The sequence below is a fragment of the Phodopus roborovskii genome, unplaced genomic scaffold (genome assembly GCF_943737965.1).
Source record: "Phodopus roborovskii unplaced genomic scaffold, PHOROB, whole genome shotgun sequence".
In the NCBI taxonomy this organism is placed as follows: domain Eukaryota; kingdom Metazoa; phylum Chordata; class Mammalia; order Rodentia; family Cricetidae; genus Phodopus; species Phodopus roborovskii.
The window spans coordinates 18799790-18818688 of NW_026125295.1; the positions used below are offsets into that span (position 1 = coordinate 18799790).

General features: G+C 43.4%; 1 protein-coding gene across 1 annotated transcript in view; it reads right to left on the reverse strand.

The window, feature by feature from the left end:
• Ryk (receptor like tyrosine kinase) overlaps positions 1–18899 on the reverse strand; it is a 75667-nt gene that overhangs the window by 28596 nt on the left and 28172 nt on the right. The window contains exons 3-6 of the mRNA XM_051206149.1: positions 14680–14779; positions 12226–12360; positions 10184–10237; positions 5047–5191 (exon numbers count right to left, since the gene is read on the reverse strand). Coding sequence (XP_051062106.1) covers positions 5047–5191; positions 10184–10237; positions 12226–12360; positions 14680–14779 — 434 coding nt within the window. The remainder of the gene's footprint in view (positions 1–5046; positions 5192–10183; positions 10238–12225; positions 12361–14679; positions 14780–18899) is intronic.

Consider the following 18899-nt stretch of genomic DNA (forward strand, 5'->3'; position numbering starts at 1 on the left):
AGAACTACCCACTATTGTGGCTAAAGTACTGAGATAGGGGTGTTCTCTGATGAACATTTGGAGAGCATCTGTATACACAAGCCATTTTGTTCAGCAAATCCTCCATCTAAGAATGCCTGTGTGTCTAATGGGATGCCCTCAGCTTGCCTTCCCTAGAGATGCTCACATTTCAGATTACTATGTTTCTATGAGCTGCAGTCAGCTTTGTTTCCAAGCAACTGTGCTGAAGGGACTTTCAACTCAGAGAATATAACAAAGATTTGTCAGGACATCGTGTGGTCAGAGTTCTGGAAGTTATTAAGTAGCGATTTATGTGAGTTTACATATGTAGTTGGTCATAAGCAAATGGAGAACATAACCCTTTAAATCATAATTGCCAGCACCACCAGCTGCATGGCTTAGGCAAACTATTCAATCCTTCTGGAGCCTCAAACTCTTTGGGGATAGAAGGGACACTAAGCTACTCCAACAAGACTGCTAAAAGGGAAGATGTGTAAGTACAGCACTGAGGGTGCTGCTTGGCCCTTAGACACACGCTTACAAATGATTACTATCTTCGCATGAGGAACGTTATGCATCACATCCCCAACCTTAGGATAATAAGGACCTACAGGCTACATTTGCTTAGTACTTCTCAAGGATCTCACTAAAAGTCAAGTTTGCAAGAAGTTCAGCATTCAGTGCAGAGGGGGAAGGGGTTGCACCTCAAAGAGGAAGCAGATGAGGAAATCCTCTATAGAAGTGGGTGGAGAAAACCTACCTCACAGGATTCCTGTGAAGCTCAAATTGATGTTGTATGTGAAAGGTCAACAAATACGCACTGCAAGCAAGGGTACCTATGGCTGAATGAACTTCAACAACTGAACAGTAGGTGGCACTCTTGAGTTACCTAAAAATGTTTAAGACTGTGAGCGGTCAAGCAGCCTTAGGGCTATCTATCTCAGATTTTAGCAGCCTTAGGGCTATCTATCTCAGGTTTTCATTTCCTTAACAGATATTGGGGAGGGGGGGAGGGTTGCCCAAGAAAGAAATGAGCAAAGCAATAGTAGAGAAAGAAACATTCTTTGGAACCCAAAACTTACTATTATGAGGAAAGCAAGGAGACCTGCCCCTGAGGCCCTGTAAAACCCACACCTTCATAGCAATATCATAAGAGGTAGAAAACAGATTAGAATATGCATTTACTAACATTTAATAATTTAAGACTAGTCTAAATAAATTTGATTTCATAAGCAAGTATAAGTTTAGGATAAGCTAAGAATTTAGACAAAGATCTTCAAAATACTAAATTCTTACCCTATTTTGAGTGAGTCATCTATTCATTCAATAAATATTTATCAACTATCTATCAGGTGACATTTGCTGCTCTGGCTGCTGAGGACACAGCAGTGAACAGTGTAGCTTCCCACCCTGTATTACAGTTGGGACTTCTTGCTGAATGTCTCATCAGGGCAGACTACAAACTCTACGGGGACAGCTAAGTGCCCTCTCCAGTACCTACAGCAGTGCCTTGTGCAGTAAGCCCAAATGGGCCCCTATGAGAGCCCAAATCACAGTGAATTAACTGCTTAGTGAAGGAGAAGCCACACTCATGGTGTGGGAAGACAGTCACAAGTAGAATGCTTGCTTCTGACATGAGCTGCTGATACACGATGAAAAAGGAATTATTTTGTGTAATGAATTGCCTTTTCTGCTTCTATTCGTCATTCAGAAGAGCTGCTAAATGTCCTGGATAGTTTTTTTGTCGAGCTAGAGTTGTTTCGGAAGAGGGAAGTCAACTGAGAAAAGGCTCCCATCAGACTGGCCTGCAGCAAGCCTGATTAATGAATGACCCATGTGGGAAGGCCCAGCTCACTGTGGGTGGTGCCATCCCTGACCTGATGGGCCCAGGGTGTCTAAGAAAGCAGACTGAGCAAGCCAGTAAGCAATGCTCCTTACTCAATGGTGTCTACATCAGTTCCTGCCCTGACTCCACTCTGACTGAGTGTGACCTGAGAGTTAATAATTGGAATAAACTCTTTCCTCCCCAAATTCTTCTGGTCGTCGTGTCCGATCACAGCAATCCATACTCTAAGCTGAGTGTGGTGGATACAGAGAAACTCAAAGAAAAATAAAACAAAAGAAACTCTAGGGCTCTATATATTACTATACATGCCATTCTGTTACAATATTAAGTGTAAAAACAAACACAGGGAAAACAGAAACACCTTGCTGTGATGGTGAGAGCAGTGGGATGCTGAAAAGAATGGAAAGTAGAAAACAAAATGAAAACACTGCCCAATAACATGTCCAAGCATCTCACATGCAAAGACTGTTTCCCGATCTCCAACAGCGAGGCCACAGAGGAGAGCGGCAGACCATCTCTCTGGGGGGGAGAGACACCCTAACCCTTCAGGACACACTCAACTGTGTAACAGACTACAGATCAGTTTGCTGTGTTGGGAAAGGGAGAGCATGGACTCCACATGTTCCTGTCGAGAGCACACCTCAGGGTAGCTATACTCTCTGTCTCCAAAGAAACTCCATAAGTAACAGGATGCTGGCTTCTGGCTGGCTTCTGGGTGCTCAGAATGAACGGCTTCTCTACCACCGCAAGAGTTTATGACAGCACAGGCTCCATCAAGCCTCCCGGGGAACAGAGCCCGGCATGCAGCAAGCATTTTCTATAACTACAATACAGAAATGATCAGAATGTAGACTTCTTGCTTTGCACTAGTCATAACGGTATACAACCCCAGAGGTCACTGTCTTTAAGACTGTCTCTGGGCGGACTACACAATCAGCAAGAGGACTCCGTGTGTCTTCCGTGCTGTCAGAGCACTGCACAGGAATCTGGTCGCCACCATTAGCTAACCTGGTGTGTAGTGACTTCTATCAGGAAGGGGAATCCCTGAAGAAACCATGGTTAGCAACTGCACCTTTTTGAGAATGGGGTCTCCACAGAGGCTCTTGCTGCATGCAGGGCGGAGACCCGCCACCCCTAGCATCATTTCCTTAAACGCCACAATCTCTGCTTTGTAGGTGAGGTGGCTGTAAGGCTAGTGACAGAGCTGGACACAGGATCCAAGTGGCCTGGCCCCAAAGGCTAGCTCTTAACTACCAGGCTGTACCCTGAAAAAAAAGGTAATATCTAGAAACCTAGAGAGTTTGAAGTTCCTACTTGGGTGTGGTGACCACTTACTTAGCAGGAAGACACATACGTTTCATGGAATCTAAGTTACAGCACAAACTTAGGCCTATGTGAATTCATGGCCTTAACATATACACACCAGTGGTCAAGAAAACATAACTCTATGGGCACTGGGACAGACCTGTGAATTGGGTGTATCAGTATGTGCCTGTCAGGAAGTGGAAGCTGGAGGATCAAGAGTTCAAGACTAAGACCAACCTTGGTTCCATGAGACATTGCCTCAAAAAACCAAATCACATAAAACATAGGGTATGATGTATGGCTAGCCTTCTCTTCAGTGACTCGTGTCATTTGTATCATCTCTCAAAATTGTATACAAAATGTCTGTTACCGCTTTTACCCCCTCAACTGCTTCCAAATGCCAATTCTTCCTCTGTTAAATCAATCATCTCCATTATCACAGTGTACACCAAACATTCTGAAACACAGCATTCACTATCCTTGCTAACTAGCTGTCAACCTGATCCACCCTAGAGTCTCAACTGAGGAACTGCCCAATCAGGTGGGCCTGTGGCTATGGAGATGAGGAAATTGATGGCTGATGTAAGAGAGTCCAGCTTTCTGTGAGCCCACCTGCCTGGGGTGTATAAGGAAGTTAACTGGACAGGAGTGAGAAAGCAGGAAGTTAACATCCATCCTCCACAGTTTTCTCCCCAGGTTCCTGCCTTGATTTCCCTTAGTGACAGACTGTGACCTGGAAGTGCGAAATGAAATAAAGCCTCTCCTTCTCTAAGTTGGTTCTGATCACATTGTTTTACCATGGCAACAGAAAAGCCAAGTAAAGCGCTTGCACAGTGTCCCCTCAAATTCCCATCACTTCCCTCTTCTTTCTCTACTCAAGGAAGAGAAAGAGAACAATGGAGGGAGACTTGCCCCCTGATCTTTCCAGATCTTGTTTATAAAGGGATGTATGTTTACCTCACAGGTCTACCTGTGTTATGACTGAGAGTTTAGCGAGAGGAGATACTGCCCTCTGCCTGATAAAAGCTTACATTTTTATTGTGTGAAAAATGGTGATAGATCTGGAGTATGAATTATGGGTTCGGATTGTCAGGAAGTCCCCATGGTCCCAGTCTGAACAAAAGCTCTGAAGGGCAAGGTGCAGGGCACACAGTGAGGTAAGGAATCACCAGACAAGGCACAACTAAGGATTCAACAAAGGAGGCAAAAAGGGTTCGAAGTTCAAAGTCAAATACAATGCTGAGAATGTCTTTAGTTGGTATGTAGGAGTCACTAAGGATTGTGGGTTGTGAGCACACATTACCATTCCATCTTTACCTCTCACTGCATTCTAGCTATAGAGTCATCTCTGACTCACCCAGGTTAGGTAGGCACCTTTGGTATTCCCACACTATATTATACATATCACAATCATCAATTCTATACTGTAATTATGAGTTAACATCAAAGAACCTTGATACCATGAAGTGTATCATTAATCTTTGTAATCCCAACACTTAGTGTGATTATCTACCCAGGGTATCTCTACTTTGGTGTACACGGGATCATCCAGGAAACTTTAAAGAACAGCACATACTCAAGTGGGGAGTGGGAAGGGAATGCAGCTGAGAGAAGGAATAAAGGGAGGGACTGGGAGGAACTAGCAGGAAGGAAAGGAGCAGTTTCAAAAAAGGCAACTGTAGTCTGAAGGTGCGTCAGGATAATGCAAACGGAAAACATATTTGACCTCTACTTCTCCCCAAGTTGTAACTCCACAAATTTAAAAGACAAAAACATAAAGACATCATCCTCCCTCCTCCCCTTCACCAATATGCAAAGATTGGGGGGGGGATTGCACTCATGCACATGCAAGCAACTGATTTTTACTTTTTCTTTTCCCAAAACATGTACAATACCTGTCATCCAGTTCAATCCTTTTCATACTATGAAGGTGCAAAACGGCTAATATTATTGCTACAAGAAATATTACTGCACAACAAACCCCTACACTGATATAAAACACACGCGTGGAAGTCGTTGGAGCTGCATGTACAGGGTCATCTGAAACAAAAATGAAAAGCACATTAGGCTTTTTAAACAAAGCTGATGGCGTCCTCTGTCCTAACACACTGAGTACCCCTTGTTCCCCACAAAGAGGCCTGCATTTCATCACACTCATCCTTTGATAAAATCAGATACCCACACTGTGGTGCATACACAAATCTTGGTGTTTTTGTTATACTTTTAAGAAAAGACTTTAAATACAATTTCTGGTTAATGAGAACTACAGTTCCTCAAAAGTGGTTTATACAAAATACCCCAGTTCATAAGATACACAGCTGAGCTGTCCCACAGAATGTCCTCCAGTAAAGCAACGTTCTACAGCATATTTACAGAAACAGAGAAATGGAATACAACTAGAGTAACTTCGCCATATTCTATCTTATATCATGTTGATGAATTTACAGCTTTGAGGCTACATATTGTGAATAGTCACCTGCTGGCCAGACAGCACAGTTCTTTTGATCAATAAATATTATTTTGCTTCTTTTTTTTAAAGGTTCTATTAATTAAGTATGATTATACCCAGCTAATGTTATTTTAAGAGAAGAAACACCTCAAAAATAGGAAAAGTAATTCAATGCACAAAAGAGTACACCATACACACAATACACTCTCTCCCTTCCTTCCTCCCTCCTCTCCTTCAAGGCTGATCAGAGAACAGAAGGCAAACTGAAAGAGCTCATAAGGACAAAAGTACACATATTATGGGCAAAATACACCAAAATCCTATTTGTAAAGTGCCCACGGGGTTTGGAGTTTATCCCAAGTGAGATGGGCAATCCCTACAAGGTAGCAGGCAAAGCAGAGATGCTTGCAGTGCCCTAATGACTGCATGCTAGATGAACCAGCTGCAGAGGAAGCGAGCAGAAGCTGGAATGAATCAGAGGTTACTGTTAGTACGGCCATCCAAGGCAGAGGCTAGTAAAGGCAGAGAGTTAGGAGATGTGAAGCAGAGTCACAAACCTTACAAGGTTCAAAGGAAAAGGAAGCAAAGCTCTGGCTTAAGGAATCACTTGATGCTATCTACAAAGACAGAAATGAAGTAGGTTGGAGAAGGGTGAGAATTGGACTTTTTTTTTTCTTGTGTACAAGTTTGGAATTATGATGTAGAGACAAGCACTGGGTAGTGGAAGCAGGAAGTAACGTAACGAACTTGCTGCACAAGCCTGACCATCTAACTTGGAACCCACATAAAAGGCCAGATGTGGGGGTGTGCACTTATAATTCAGCACTCTTACCCCAAGGTTGGAGGTGGGGATACAAGAATCGCCCAGAAGTTTATGGGCCAGCAAGCCTAGAGTACATAGTATATTCCAGAAACAAGAGAGACCCTGACTTAAGCAAGATAGAGAACCAACTGCCCTAAATTTTTCCCTGTCTTCTACAAGTGTGCTGTGTGCATGCACATGTACACACTAACAGACGCACACACTAACACACATGCTTAAGAAGAAAGATATAGAAATATAGAATAGGTCGGAACAAAAAAATTAAAAGTTATAGTTTTTAAAAAGGATGGGGGCTTATGTGGAAGGGTGAATGGGGGAGGGGTGGATATGATACATTGTATACAAATGTGAAATTCCTAAAGTATAACTAAAATGTCATATTTTTTTAAAAACAGTAAAAGGAGAAAAAAGGTTGCTTTCAAAATTTCAAGGCAGTGGTGCACACCTTTAATCCCAGTACTTGGGAGGCAGAGGTGTAAGGACTCAGGCATTATGCTGGCCTGCCCCTGTCACCTGGCAGAATGTACCCATGAAGTACCCTGGTCAGCCCAGGGTTCCATGGTTGCAAAAGATAGACCCCTGCCCACTTATGCATGTCTCCCTCCTCCCTTCCTCCTCCTCCCTCCTCCTTCCCTATGTCTTTCCTGCTATTCCCAAGACAGACAGGACTTTTCCTGTCTCCCTCTTCTCTTCTGTCCTCTGTCTCTGTCTCTTTACCTCTTTTCTCTTAGTAATAAAACTTCTCACTAAGCTCTATCTGCTCGGTCAACCTCGCCTGCCATGGAATCCACCCAGGTTCCCCTCAAGCTTTATCATAACAAGAGGCAGACAGACCTCTGTTGAGTTGGAGGCCAGTCTGATCCAGGACAGCCAGGGCTATTACACAGAGAAACCCTGTCTCGAAAAAACAAAACAAACAAACAAACAAAAAAATATTCAAATTCCAAGCTGGACATGTGCACAAGCTTGCAATCCTAGCACTGGAGAAAGGTTGGGCAGGATTCTGGACCTGAGGCTAGCCTGTGCTACGTAGCAAGACTTTGATCAAAAACCAACAACCAAACAATTAAACTTTCACGAAAAAAAAATTCAAAAGATTAATCTGAGAGATTACATGGGATTGCCAGCTGCGGTCTAAGTGAGGACAAGACTCTCAGTTTCTGCACGCCACGGGAGAGTTGTAAAGTCTTAGGTGGGGTAGAAAAGTCCTAAGGCCTTCCTGGACAGCGTGAGCAGAGCGGTGGCCACACCAGAGCGATGGGCTGGGCAGGCTGTCCGTGCGCTCTGTCCAGGCGCTCAGCTTTCAGCTCCAGGAGCTGCTCTGAAGTTCAGCTCCCCACTCTGAAGTTCAGCTGTCAGAACCCTGCAGGTCTCAGGCACTTTCCTTAGACAGCTGCTGACTATCTTCAGAGGTTACGTGCTCCCCACCCAGGGTTCCCAGATCTCTAGGCCTACTATGCTGGACTGCCCTCACTGTCGCCGCCTGGTGCCTGTTCCATCCCCTGGGGCACCCTCAGCTGGGGGCTGCTTGCTCAACTCAGTCACAGCACTCTGTACACTGTAAATTCAATAAATGTTGAATAGAGGGCGTAAAAGCTGGAAGGGAAAGCACGAGGAAGAGAAGGAGGCCAAGAACATTCTATACTGGTTTTAGTGAGAAATATTCTGGGTTTTTTTTTTTTTTTTTTTTTTTTGGATTTTTTTTGTTTTTGTTTCTTGAGACAGAGTTTCTATGTGTAACAATCCTAACTTGCCTTGTAGACCAGACTGACCTCAAACTCACTGAGATCCACCCCCTGCCTGTCTCCCCAGTGCTGGGATTAAAAGCATGTACCACCACTGCATGGCCTTTTTTTTTTTTTTTTTAATAATGGAATTTCTTAAGTAAATTTGGGAAACTGTGACATTTGAATTTTTCTTCCTTCTCAGAATTAAATTAAATAGTCTAGCAAATACAAAATCTCACATTATTTTGCCTTAAAAGAAGGTCTACTTTGGGTCAGAAACTTCGTGCTCTGAGGTGCTAAAGACACCCATGAAGTATTCTTACAAAAGAGGTGATCCTACGTCTAATCAAGTTCAAAATTTAACTACCAGTTATGAGATTTAAAAGCAGCTTAAATACCACAAGAAGGATATATACTTTGACAATTTCTATTAGGACAAAAAAAAAAAAAAAAAGACACAAGACACAATTTGATCAATTAATAAAGGGGTAAATTATTATAATTTAATAATGATAAATTATTAACCAAACACTGTGTATAGGTTTCATTTAGTTCCTGAGGAAGGAAACTATAGAAAGATGGTTTGGGCACAATTAGGTAAATTTGAAGACAACAGAAGTTACTAAGAAATTTCTTCTATTTTACTATATGTGATAAATCAAAATGAATGTGTGCTGGGTAACTTGGGGGTTTTTAAGTGACTTACAGTGAAATACTCAGAAGTAAAATATGTGACATTTGGGGTGTGCTTTAAAACACTTTAACTCCCCCTAGCCCATCAAACTCGAAGTAGAAATGTATGGAATAACACTGGTACATATAATCATTACTTAAGACATGAATGTCCACCAGCTCATACTCTGAACTTCTGTATACTTGCAACTCTCCCTGGAAATGCTGTCTATTTCTATAAAGATACTAATGCTGCTTGAGGAAGAGAAAACTCAATAATGTGTTCATAAGAGGAAAAAAAAAGAAGACTGTAAATAGTGCCTAAATATCAATACCAAGAGTAAAGAAATAAATAAATTTAACTGATCTAGTAAAATTTCTTCCCTGTGTGCTTAAATAATATAAACTTGGACTGGGAGTATAGGTCAGTAGAGTGCTTGCCTAGCACGTATGAAACCCTGAGTTTAATTCCCAGCACTCCAGAGGCAGAGAAATGAGAACCAGAAACTCAAGGTCACCCTCAATAACATACAGAGCTCCAGGCCAGCCTGAACTAGTGAGTGTTGGTCTGTCTGTCCCATCCCTCCCACTGTGTGTATTATGTCTCTGTTGCTGTGTCTCTTTCTCTTGATGTGTTATATGCTGGTGTGTTATATGTGTGTGCATATGTATAGAGACCAGAACTTGACATCCAGTATCCTTCTCCATCATTTCCTTCCTTACTTTCTGAGACAGGATCTTTCACCAAACCTGGAACTCACCGACTGGCTAGGCTGGCTGTCCAGCAGGCCCTGCAGATGTGCCTGACTCTGCTTCCTTCTACCTCCCACCTGCCTGTGCCACACAGCTGAAGTTACAGGCATATACCTTTTACATTGGTGCTAGGAATCTGAACAAGTCTTCATGCTTACATAGCGCTGTACCAACTAGGCCATCTCAAAATAAAATATAAAATAAATAACATAAATGTGCATTCTCACCCAGATGAAATTAGCTAAGGGTTGGGCCCAGGGTATGAGTCAGATTCTCTAACACTCTGCTAAGGAAGGTCTCACACATATTTTTTTAATATTTGTTCCTTTATTGGGCCTACCTGAAGAAAAGCACAATATAAATTCTTGCTCCTTAAAGATGTGTATTAGTTTGTTGGTGCTATGAAAGAGGGAAGGCTGAATTCTCACAATCTTCAATACCAGACCAGCTCCACTCGCTCTATGTATGTATCACTCTACAGAACACAGCAGAGCAGACAGCAAACTAACGCCAAACTGGAGCAGGCCCCCACCGTCATGCAAACACAGCCACATGACTAGGCACTGCTTCACTCCCATGATGGAGAAAAGTAACACAGTGACACTTACAAATAGTTCTGCTAGTGTTTTTGTCCAAGGCTGAAGTTTTAACTTCTTCAAGTTCTGGATTAAAAGGGAAACAAAAAGTACTTCAGAAATTGTTTTCCATAAGAGTCCTTATATACTAGCACATCTTCTGAACATTGAACTAAGTCACAAGGTATTTGCTGTAAGATAATGAAAACTACTGTGCCATTCTAATAATCATCGGTGCAATCACCAGTAAAGGAATGAATGGGTTTCTATGGTCAAGAGTGTAGTGAAACCCACAAACTTACCCTGTCTTCATGGAAACTCTCGCCACAACCAGCTCAATGGAAAGGCTCTAGGATTCTAGAGGATGAAAAACCCTGACCCTTAATTCTACCAATAAGATAAGGAAACTTCTAGGGAGTTAATAGCTCTGAGCATACCACACAGCACAGATATGCTTGCTAGTGCAGCTGTTTACGTGCCACGGGCCAGAAACCAAACACAATAGGATCACTTATTAAAGTCATCAAGAAAAACCTGATTGAAGAGGGCAAACTATGATCACCAAATTAAGATGCTAAAATGGAACAGTTTTCAGAAGTCAAGCATGGTAGTGCACAAGTTAATGTTAGCTACCGAAGAGGCTGATACAGGAGGATCACAAGTTCAAGGCATGATTACATAACGAGTTCAAGGCAAGACCCTGTCTCAAACAAAATTAATGAAATAGAGTTTGGGATATGGTCAGTGGTAAAGCCCTCTCCCAGCACACCCTGGGTCCAATCCTAGTGTCCATCCATCCATCCATCCATCCATCCAACCATCCATCTATCCATCATCCACCTACCCACCATCCACCCATCCACCCATTCATCCATCCTTACTGACTAGTTATACAAGTCTAGATGGAACACTTCAAGGCCCAGTATCCTCCCGCCAATCACATAAGGATAAGGTTGCAGTAGAGCCTCTAAAACCCCATTAGGCTTTAAGCTTAACATCAAAGCAGGTTAAAACTGCACTAAAGCTAAGGGTGCTAATTTTTTTAATCTTAAAAATGTCTCTTTTCAATGCAATATAGCTTTTTTGTTGGTATGTATCTTGACATCTGCCACTGTAATTCACTTGCTGACCCTGAGTTTTGAATAAAACCCAGCTCTAATTTCAACTGGGAAGTTTGTAAATAGGCAGTTTTACAAAGAAACCAAGAACACAGGTTGGCCTCTCGGCTGCAGCACTTTGTTTGAGCCTGGCCAGGTTACCTGGAGCTGATGTAAGGACACACGGGTTTACTGCATGCAATGTGTACAGACCATGGAAAAGCATCCATTGAGTTTATGTGTTCTTTTGTTTCTACCTTAAACAATAAATAGTTTTACCTATTTGCAAATGTAGAAACTCTACCTCTGTGCTACATGGAGATTAGATAACCTTTTAGAAGTCTTAAAATTTCAAAACTCAGCCTTGGTGTGTTAGAACTCACTCTATCTGTGGTGATTTCCTGAGCAACAGACGATATAATTCAAATCCCAAACAGCTAATAATTTTTAAGTACCCACATGTGACACCCTAATTCTAGGCTAGATTTAATTACCATCTAAACCCTCTCTGGAACAGCAGGCATATTTTACAGATGAGAACTTGGGCCTCACAGAGGTGCAATATCCCCCATCCAGAGAAGAGCAGCGATATGGTTCCAACCCAGGCCCACGTGAACTTTCTTACACTCCCCTCCCCACCCCTCCAATCAAAGTTCCTGCAGAAGCCAAGTTCACTGAGCAAATGCTTAGCTCAGAGCTGCTCCATGGCCCCTGTGGGGTTTATCTTGCTTCTTTACCTTTCAGCCGCACAGGCCCCACTTCATGCTCCTAATGGAAACATCCAAGCATGTCCACAGAGCTGAGAACCGTGTGGCCATGTGAGATCCTGGCTCCACACTACTGGATTACCCTCGAATTTCACCTACTAGTGTGCTTCCCTGCTCTCTCAACTATAATAAAGGCAGGGTCACAGTTCAGTCTGTAAGCAAACAACACCACCTTTTATAGACCTCTTATTCTGTTCAGTAGATTCCTTACTTTTGTAGCACATTTTCCTTCGTTTAAAATTTAAAACTGTAAAGTTTTTTGAAGAATTCACTGTCAGGTTGAGCTGCATTACTATCATGACTTCAGAGTCGACTTTGCCAGTACAGGAAAGCTCGACCCGAAACACTGTTAAAAAAAAAACAAGAGAAAATATTTTAGTGTCCTAAAAATCAGGATCAATGTCCCAACAGTACCAATCAACATTTCCATTTATTTCTGCTATCAAATAAAGCAAACAAACATATTTAAATGAGTGGACCAGAGAGCTCTAAAAGCTCTGGACATTTCTACCTCCTCCACTGTGCATAAGGAAGAGTGCTGAAGAGGAAAGCAACACAGAGACGATTACTGTCAAGCTTAGCTTGTGATTTTGAACTTGTTAGTTTGCCTTATACATTCTGTTTTCCAATACACTGAAGCTACAGAATTATAAGGCAAACCCTGCTGACCTTACCAGTCTCACTAGCAACAGCAACAAAATTACAGGATAAATAAAAGACTAGGCAGTACCAAATGCAATTATACATTGCTCCCAGCATTTGAAGGATGTAAATGTCAGGAAGGTAATATATGCACTGCTGTCTGCAGGGCAGACATGAAATACCCAAAATAAAAACTTATCATCACCATATTCTTAGAGCAGGGGCGTCCTTTCCTGTTGTCTGGCTAACAAAATGGGGGAAAATCAAAGCCACACAGAACTGGGTGGAGAGAGTTCCTGCTGGACTTAGAGCTATGACACACAGATGTGCAAATACATACATTAGCACACCACCAATGACAAACATAGCTACAGTAAGAGCATGTTTAGAAGTACTCTCTGTGGAAAATATGTATGTGTATTTAGTAATCACATTTAAACATTGTCTTATACAAGAGTACTTACTCATAAGTACCCCTAGGAAATAAAGACATTGTTACTGGGATAAATTATAATAAGCCTTTAAATGAATCTGACAATTAATTATCAGCTATGAATTAACAACACTGCCCTTCTAAATAGGACTGGCTTTAAAAAAGTATTTCTGGTGATGTTAATGATGAAAAAGTAGATTTTAGTAACTTTTATTTTTTAGTTTAAGATTCCTTTCCTATAAACCGAGAAGATATTATTGCCCCATTTATATGAGTAGGTCAGAGATTTGGGCCTTTCTGAATATCCTTGCTGACCAACAAAAATTAACCAGCCTTCTAATACTGTCTTAAATCTTCTAGATGAATATGTGCCACTAAGAATGAGTGAATAAGTGAATAAAACTTTAAAATCATCATCACCACCATTCACCTTAAATCTCCATGTCCTAGAGCCTTTCTGTATTGCTTATTTTTATCAGCTTGACTCAAACTAGAGTCACCTGAGATGGAACACCAACCAAGGAACTGCCTCCGTCAGACTGACCAGGCACATCTGGGGGGGGGGGGAGCATTTTCTTAATTAATGATTGACAGGGGAAGGCCCAGCCCACTAGAGGAAGTACCAGCCATGGGCAATTGTATAAGAAAGCAAACCGAGTAAGTCATGGGGAGCAAGCCAGTGAACAACATTGCTCATGATCTCTACTGCAGTTCTGGCCCCCAGGTTCCTGCTTTGAGTTCCTGCCTTGACTTTCCTTGAGAATGGACTCTAGAAAGGTGAAATAAACCTTTTCCTCCCCAAGAGGTATTTATGACAGCAGCAGAAAACTACCTAGGACATCTTTCAAAGGGTCTGCTTATAAGCTGTGAGGGTGATGGAAATAAAACACTCAGTGCATTTATTCAGACACAAACTAAGCACCTATTGCGTACCAACTGCTGTGCAAGGAATCACAAGATCCTATAATAAGTTTATTAACAGTTACGTGCAGGTTGGTATGGGCAGGAAGCACAGAGGGGTTAACAGCTGGAGGCAGGACAAGAAAAGGGTGGTGTAGACTTTGCATCTAACAGAATTGACAGATGGGAATTCCCAAGCAGAAATAAGGGAAAGATGGTTCCAAACCAGGCCAGCATGTACAAAAGCCTGAGTGTGAAAATTATATATAAGCAGGAACTGTTTAATGCTGGTGCGTGTGCAAAGCATTGAACTGAACACAGACTGGACTCTTGGGGTGCTTGCCAATGGTCAATGGCAGGTGGTAATGGACACAGGCAAAAGCTGAGAAGTCTGAGATGAGCCAGCTTATTGGAGCAGGAGGTTTTGATGCCCTCTGGTCAGATGCCGCCCAAGCCAATGGTTGCAGGTGAGACTTAAACCAAAGGCAGTTAGAGTGGAGGCAGGGACTCAGATGGAGAAGCCAGCAATGCAGAAAAGGAGCCAAGGATGAGCTAAGCAAAGACAGTTCTAAAAAGACAGAAGAAGTCATTGAAGTATTTTTCAAAGTCAGGCACTCAGTAAACTGTCCTTGTAAGGATGTGAGGGAGATGGCTGAAAGCAGTATGCTAAGTCTGTCTTCGCTGGCTCACCTGATAAAGTGCGTGGGACTTCCCCTTGAGCAGAAATATTGACCTGGGGCATGCCCATAGCCACAAAATTGTCTACTTGGAATCCCAGCTTATATTCAACCTGTAAAATAGAGATAAAAAACATTGGGCCTGTGACGACAGAAAAGAACTTCATTGACGAGCTCATTAATTAAGTACCATGAGCTATTCACAGGTGCAAATAATCCCACTACCAAAAAAATTCCAAAGACCAGGTCTCAGCATTCTGCAGGCAGAGGAAGGTGGATCTCATTGAGTTTGAGGACAGCTTGTCTATAGAGTGAGTTCCAGGTCAACCATGGCTACACAGTGAGACCCTTTCTCAAGGAAAAAAAAAAAAAAAAAGTAAATAAATAAAAATAGTAAAGCTAAAGTTGCACTAGGACTTTTCAATCAGATAAAAATTCAACCTGAAGGCTATTTGGTATCTAGAACAGGACCACCCTTTCCCTTCCCCTAAAAGCTACCAGTCTTCCTGACAACAATGATATAGCCAGTGGTTCACCGTTACCTTATTTAGCTCACCACAACACCATGACTCCACCAAGCGGTGCTAGAGAGCTATCCCTAAGGTACCCTTGGGCCTTCCAACAATAAAACATCAGGAGAATGATTGCATAGTTATGCCAAATTGATCACTGAATAGGACCATGAAGCCAGGGAGTGTGCCTGAAGGAAATTAGCATGGATCTAGAACCATGAGGCCATGTGACTTACACAAATAAGCAACTTCTCCAAGCTTGTTTTTAGAACACGAGGAGCAAAGGCGCTGACAAGATAACACCCCTGTGACACTGGCTCAGGGCCCTTTGCTAGCTGTAGACCCAGAGGCCTCGGCAGCCTCTCCCATTGCCAAGCTACACTTCTCAGAAATGACCAGCATCCTCCTGCCAACCCCAGGGATTCTCACACAAACCTCAGGGTTCTCGACAGCCTCTCATACTCTCAACCTCCTCAGGGCAATCTTCCTTATGTTCTCCCGCAAACATGGCTCTCCCTTCCGACACCCTCCTCCTCTTCCTGACCTGGGTCTACATGTGGGGTCAGTATCCACTTCTGGCTCTAAGGTCCTCTCTAGATCCCTGTGTGAAATCACCCCCTCCACTGTGAAGCTCACTTCCACTCACAGTGGCAAGCCTCGTGCCATCAACACGCTAACACACAGGACTCTACAGAGGGTTTGAGCTCTGGCCCACTTTGTCTCTTGCCATCGTCTTGTTGACTCTGAAATGCGGTGTTCATTCTGACATACCACTCAAGTTCTCCATGTCCAAAACAGATACAAAAATACTGTCGGCTCCATCCAGGGTCCCAGCACCAGCTCTGACCACCCACTCTGGTCCGTACAACAGCAGTTCTTTGTGCTCACTCTAAGTCAGACAACATTTATGAAGCATGTTTATGCGCTAAGGGTTGCACTTACAGAGGGGGAAGGAAGTGGTCAATTAAACTACTTCCTTCCTTCCCAGCACAGCCAGGACCACTTGGTGTCATGTTCCCACAGCCTGTGCCCCAGCAGGGACATCACTGACACAGTCATTTTGACACCTTCAACTGGTTCATTCCTTGTTCCCCACACTGGGATGGCAGCGCCCTGTAGTTCCACTGCCCTTGGCTCGGCTTGCTGGGGGAATGATACCCAGGAGAACAGTGTTCACAACTGATGAGGATCCCTCCCCATCCTGTGCTCAACGGCTGCTCTTTCCAACCTCACTGACAGTCCTTCTGGGTGCACCGCATGCCACCTTCCCTGCTTCTTCGCATTCAGCTAGCACGGAGGAATCTTTTTTTTTTTTGTCCTTTCCAGCATCAGGCGGATCTGTCAGAACACCCACCCTCTGCACTCTGGTCCCAAGGAGAGCTCCAGTCTCCTTGTCAAGGATAAACCCTTCTCCCCATACACAAGGCTCCAACCCCTTTCACCACGGATGAGATCTCAACTTGTCTATCACTCTCCTTTACCTACTAGGCATGTCCACCTTCTAACCCCACAGCCTCAAATTTAAGAGTCAGAGTTGAGCTTCCCTTTTCACCAAACTCACAAAGTTTCTGTAGAATGCCATACTAGAAGCTGGCCTCTGCTCAGGCCACTATCTGTAGCAGTCTGCTCTCAGATACTGACAGGCACAGAAATACTCTGTGATTTCCTAGCTGGGGCCAGGATCTCTCACCTGGGAAGTGAATTACTTGGTACCACATCCTGCTCACCTCTCCCTTTCCATCCCCATCCTCAGATATAAAAAGGAGACCCCCACCTTATCACATGGGCTCTGACACCTCTCTCCAGAGACCCTGCCACGCTGTCAGCCTCTGACGCTAGGGCCTGAGCTCTCCTTGAGGCCCCTGTCATACTGCTGTCTCTCTGTCTGTCCATGACATCAATAGCTTTCCTAGAAACTCCTTACTCCCTAGCAATCTCCTGCACTGTCCCTCTTGAGCACCCCTCCCCAAACCTTTCGGTTTTCTTTACTAGAAGTCTCGGTTATTATAAGCACAGGAATAGCTAGCTGCCCATGGGCCAAAACCCCTAGGAAAGCAAAGATTGGAAACAGCCAAGCAGTCAAAGGACTCTAATGGCAGAGCTGAGGACAAGGGACAAGAGTGGTAGCGGGTTATCGCAGTGCAGCCACGGGGAGAGGGAAGGAGGGAAGAGAAATGATGTTTTAAGTGGAGGCAAGCAAAGTGAGGGACAGGGCAGGGCAGAAGCGGAGGTGACAAAGAGGCTGGGGAGATGACTAAGAAGATCTGCAGTGGCTGAGAGGAACATAGTAAGAGGCATGGAGCCTGCCCTCTGCCTACGTCTTCTCTGGGCAGGCTGCATGAACATGGGAAGCATCACAAGACAGCTCTCTCGCCTCCCACTGGGGTCCTCAGGGTACCTAATTTTTAAACATAGTTTATGGAGTCAGAGAAGGCTGCCAACTATTGAAATCTAATTTTCTCTACTTTGGCATGCACTGATTTGTACGGAACACCACTTGTCAATCATCTTTGGGGAAACAGAGCTATTTAGAAACTGCATCACAGACTACCAAACAAAAAACTCTGAACAGCAGTTGTTTATCAGAAAATAAATGAGCCAAAATACTTCAGAAAAGTTACTAGAGAAAATATAAATATTTGAATAAGCTAAAAAAATAAACATGTTTGGTATTTTTCCCTTACTTGGAACACATGGCTATGTGAACAGGCTGCTGATGAGGAAAGTGTCTCCTTCTGGAACACACAGCTGAAGTGGACATGCTCGCCTACAGTCCAACGGCCTTTTGATTTCTCTGAAATTGCCAGAACTGCCTTTCTCACAGCTACTTCACTCCACTGGGACACAGCAGGCTGGCCCCCGGAGGGGAGGCTGCTGCTGGAGCTCTGACAAGCTCCCTGCAGACTCTCCTGGACTGAGACCAGAGAGAGTGGGTGGTGGGAGTCTTCTGCCACGTCTTAGTATGTGTCTGCCTTTTGGCTATCCAGCATATCTACTGACACTTAACAGACACAGTGGCACGTTTTTTTCTTGAACACTGGGGAACTTTCTGGAACATACAAGAAACTAATTATCTGTTAAGACCGCCCAGTAGTCTACTTTTGTGAGAGAATCAATACCAGAGCTCTACTCCCATTTTAAAATACAACTGACACATTCTCAACCACTCACTACGGCACATGTGACAGAGATGTTAAGAAAAAGACACACACAGCTCCAGCCTCTGAGGAACTAAAATCTTTGGCAAGACCAGTCAAGTAAACACTAGAAAATACTACCAGCAAAAGCTCTGATGTGCAAAAACTGATGTTAAAATATCTGTGCCACTGACATGATACACCAGGGAGCCTGGAGATGCTCGGAAGCAAATGTTTTGTCTTCTGGCAAGATCTTAAAAAGCCCAAACTGAGTTTCTGATAGAGTGTGAGAAATTGAGAGGGCCAGCCTTCCTTCTGAAAGTTTATGACTGCATCTCAGAGCCAGATGACCAAGAGACCCCATCACCATACCACTCTTGCGGGTGACTGCCATTTCAGGTCACCCCTAGCACCTGCTTCTTCTGCCTCCAGACTCATCTGAGCAAGTCCCTCACTAAGCTGGGTCACAGTTTCCTCTTGCAGGAAATGATCAATAAACCCAAGCACAGTTATACAAGAAAATGACAGCTATTTGAAGGGGGTCAACACAAAAAAATCAACATGAAGGAACAGGGGACTTTTAC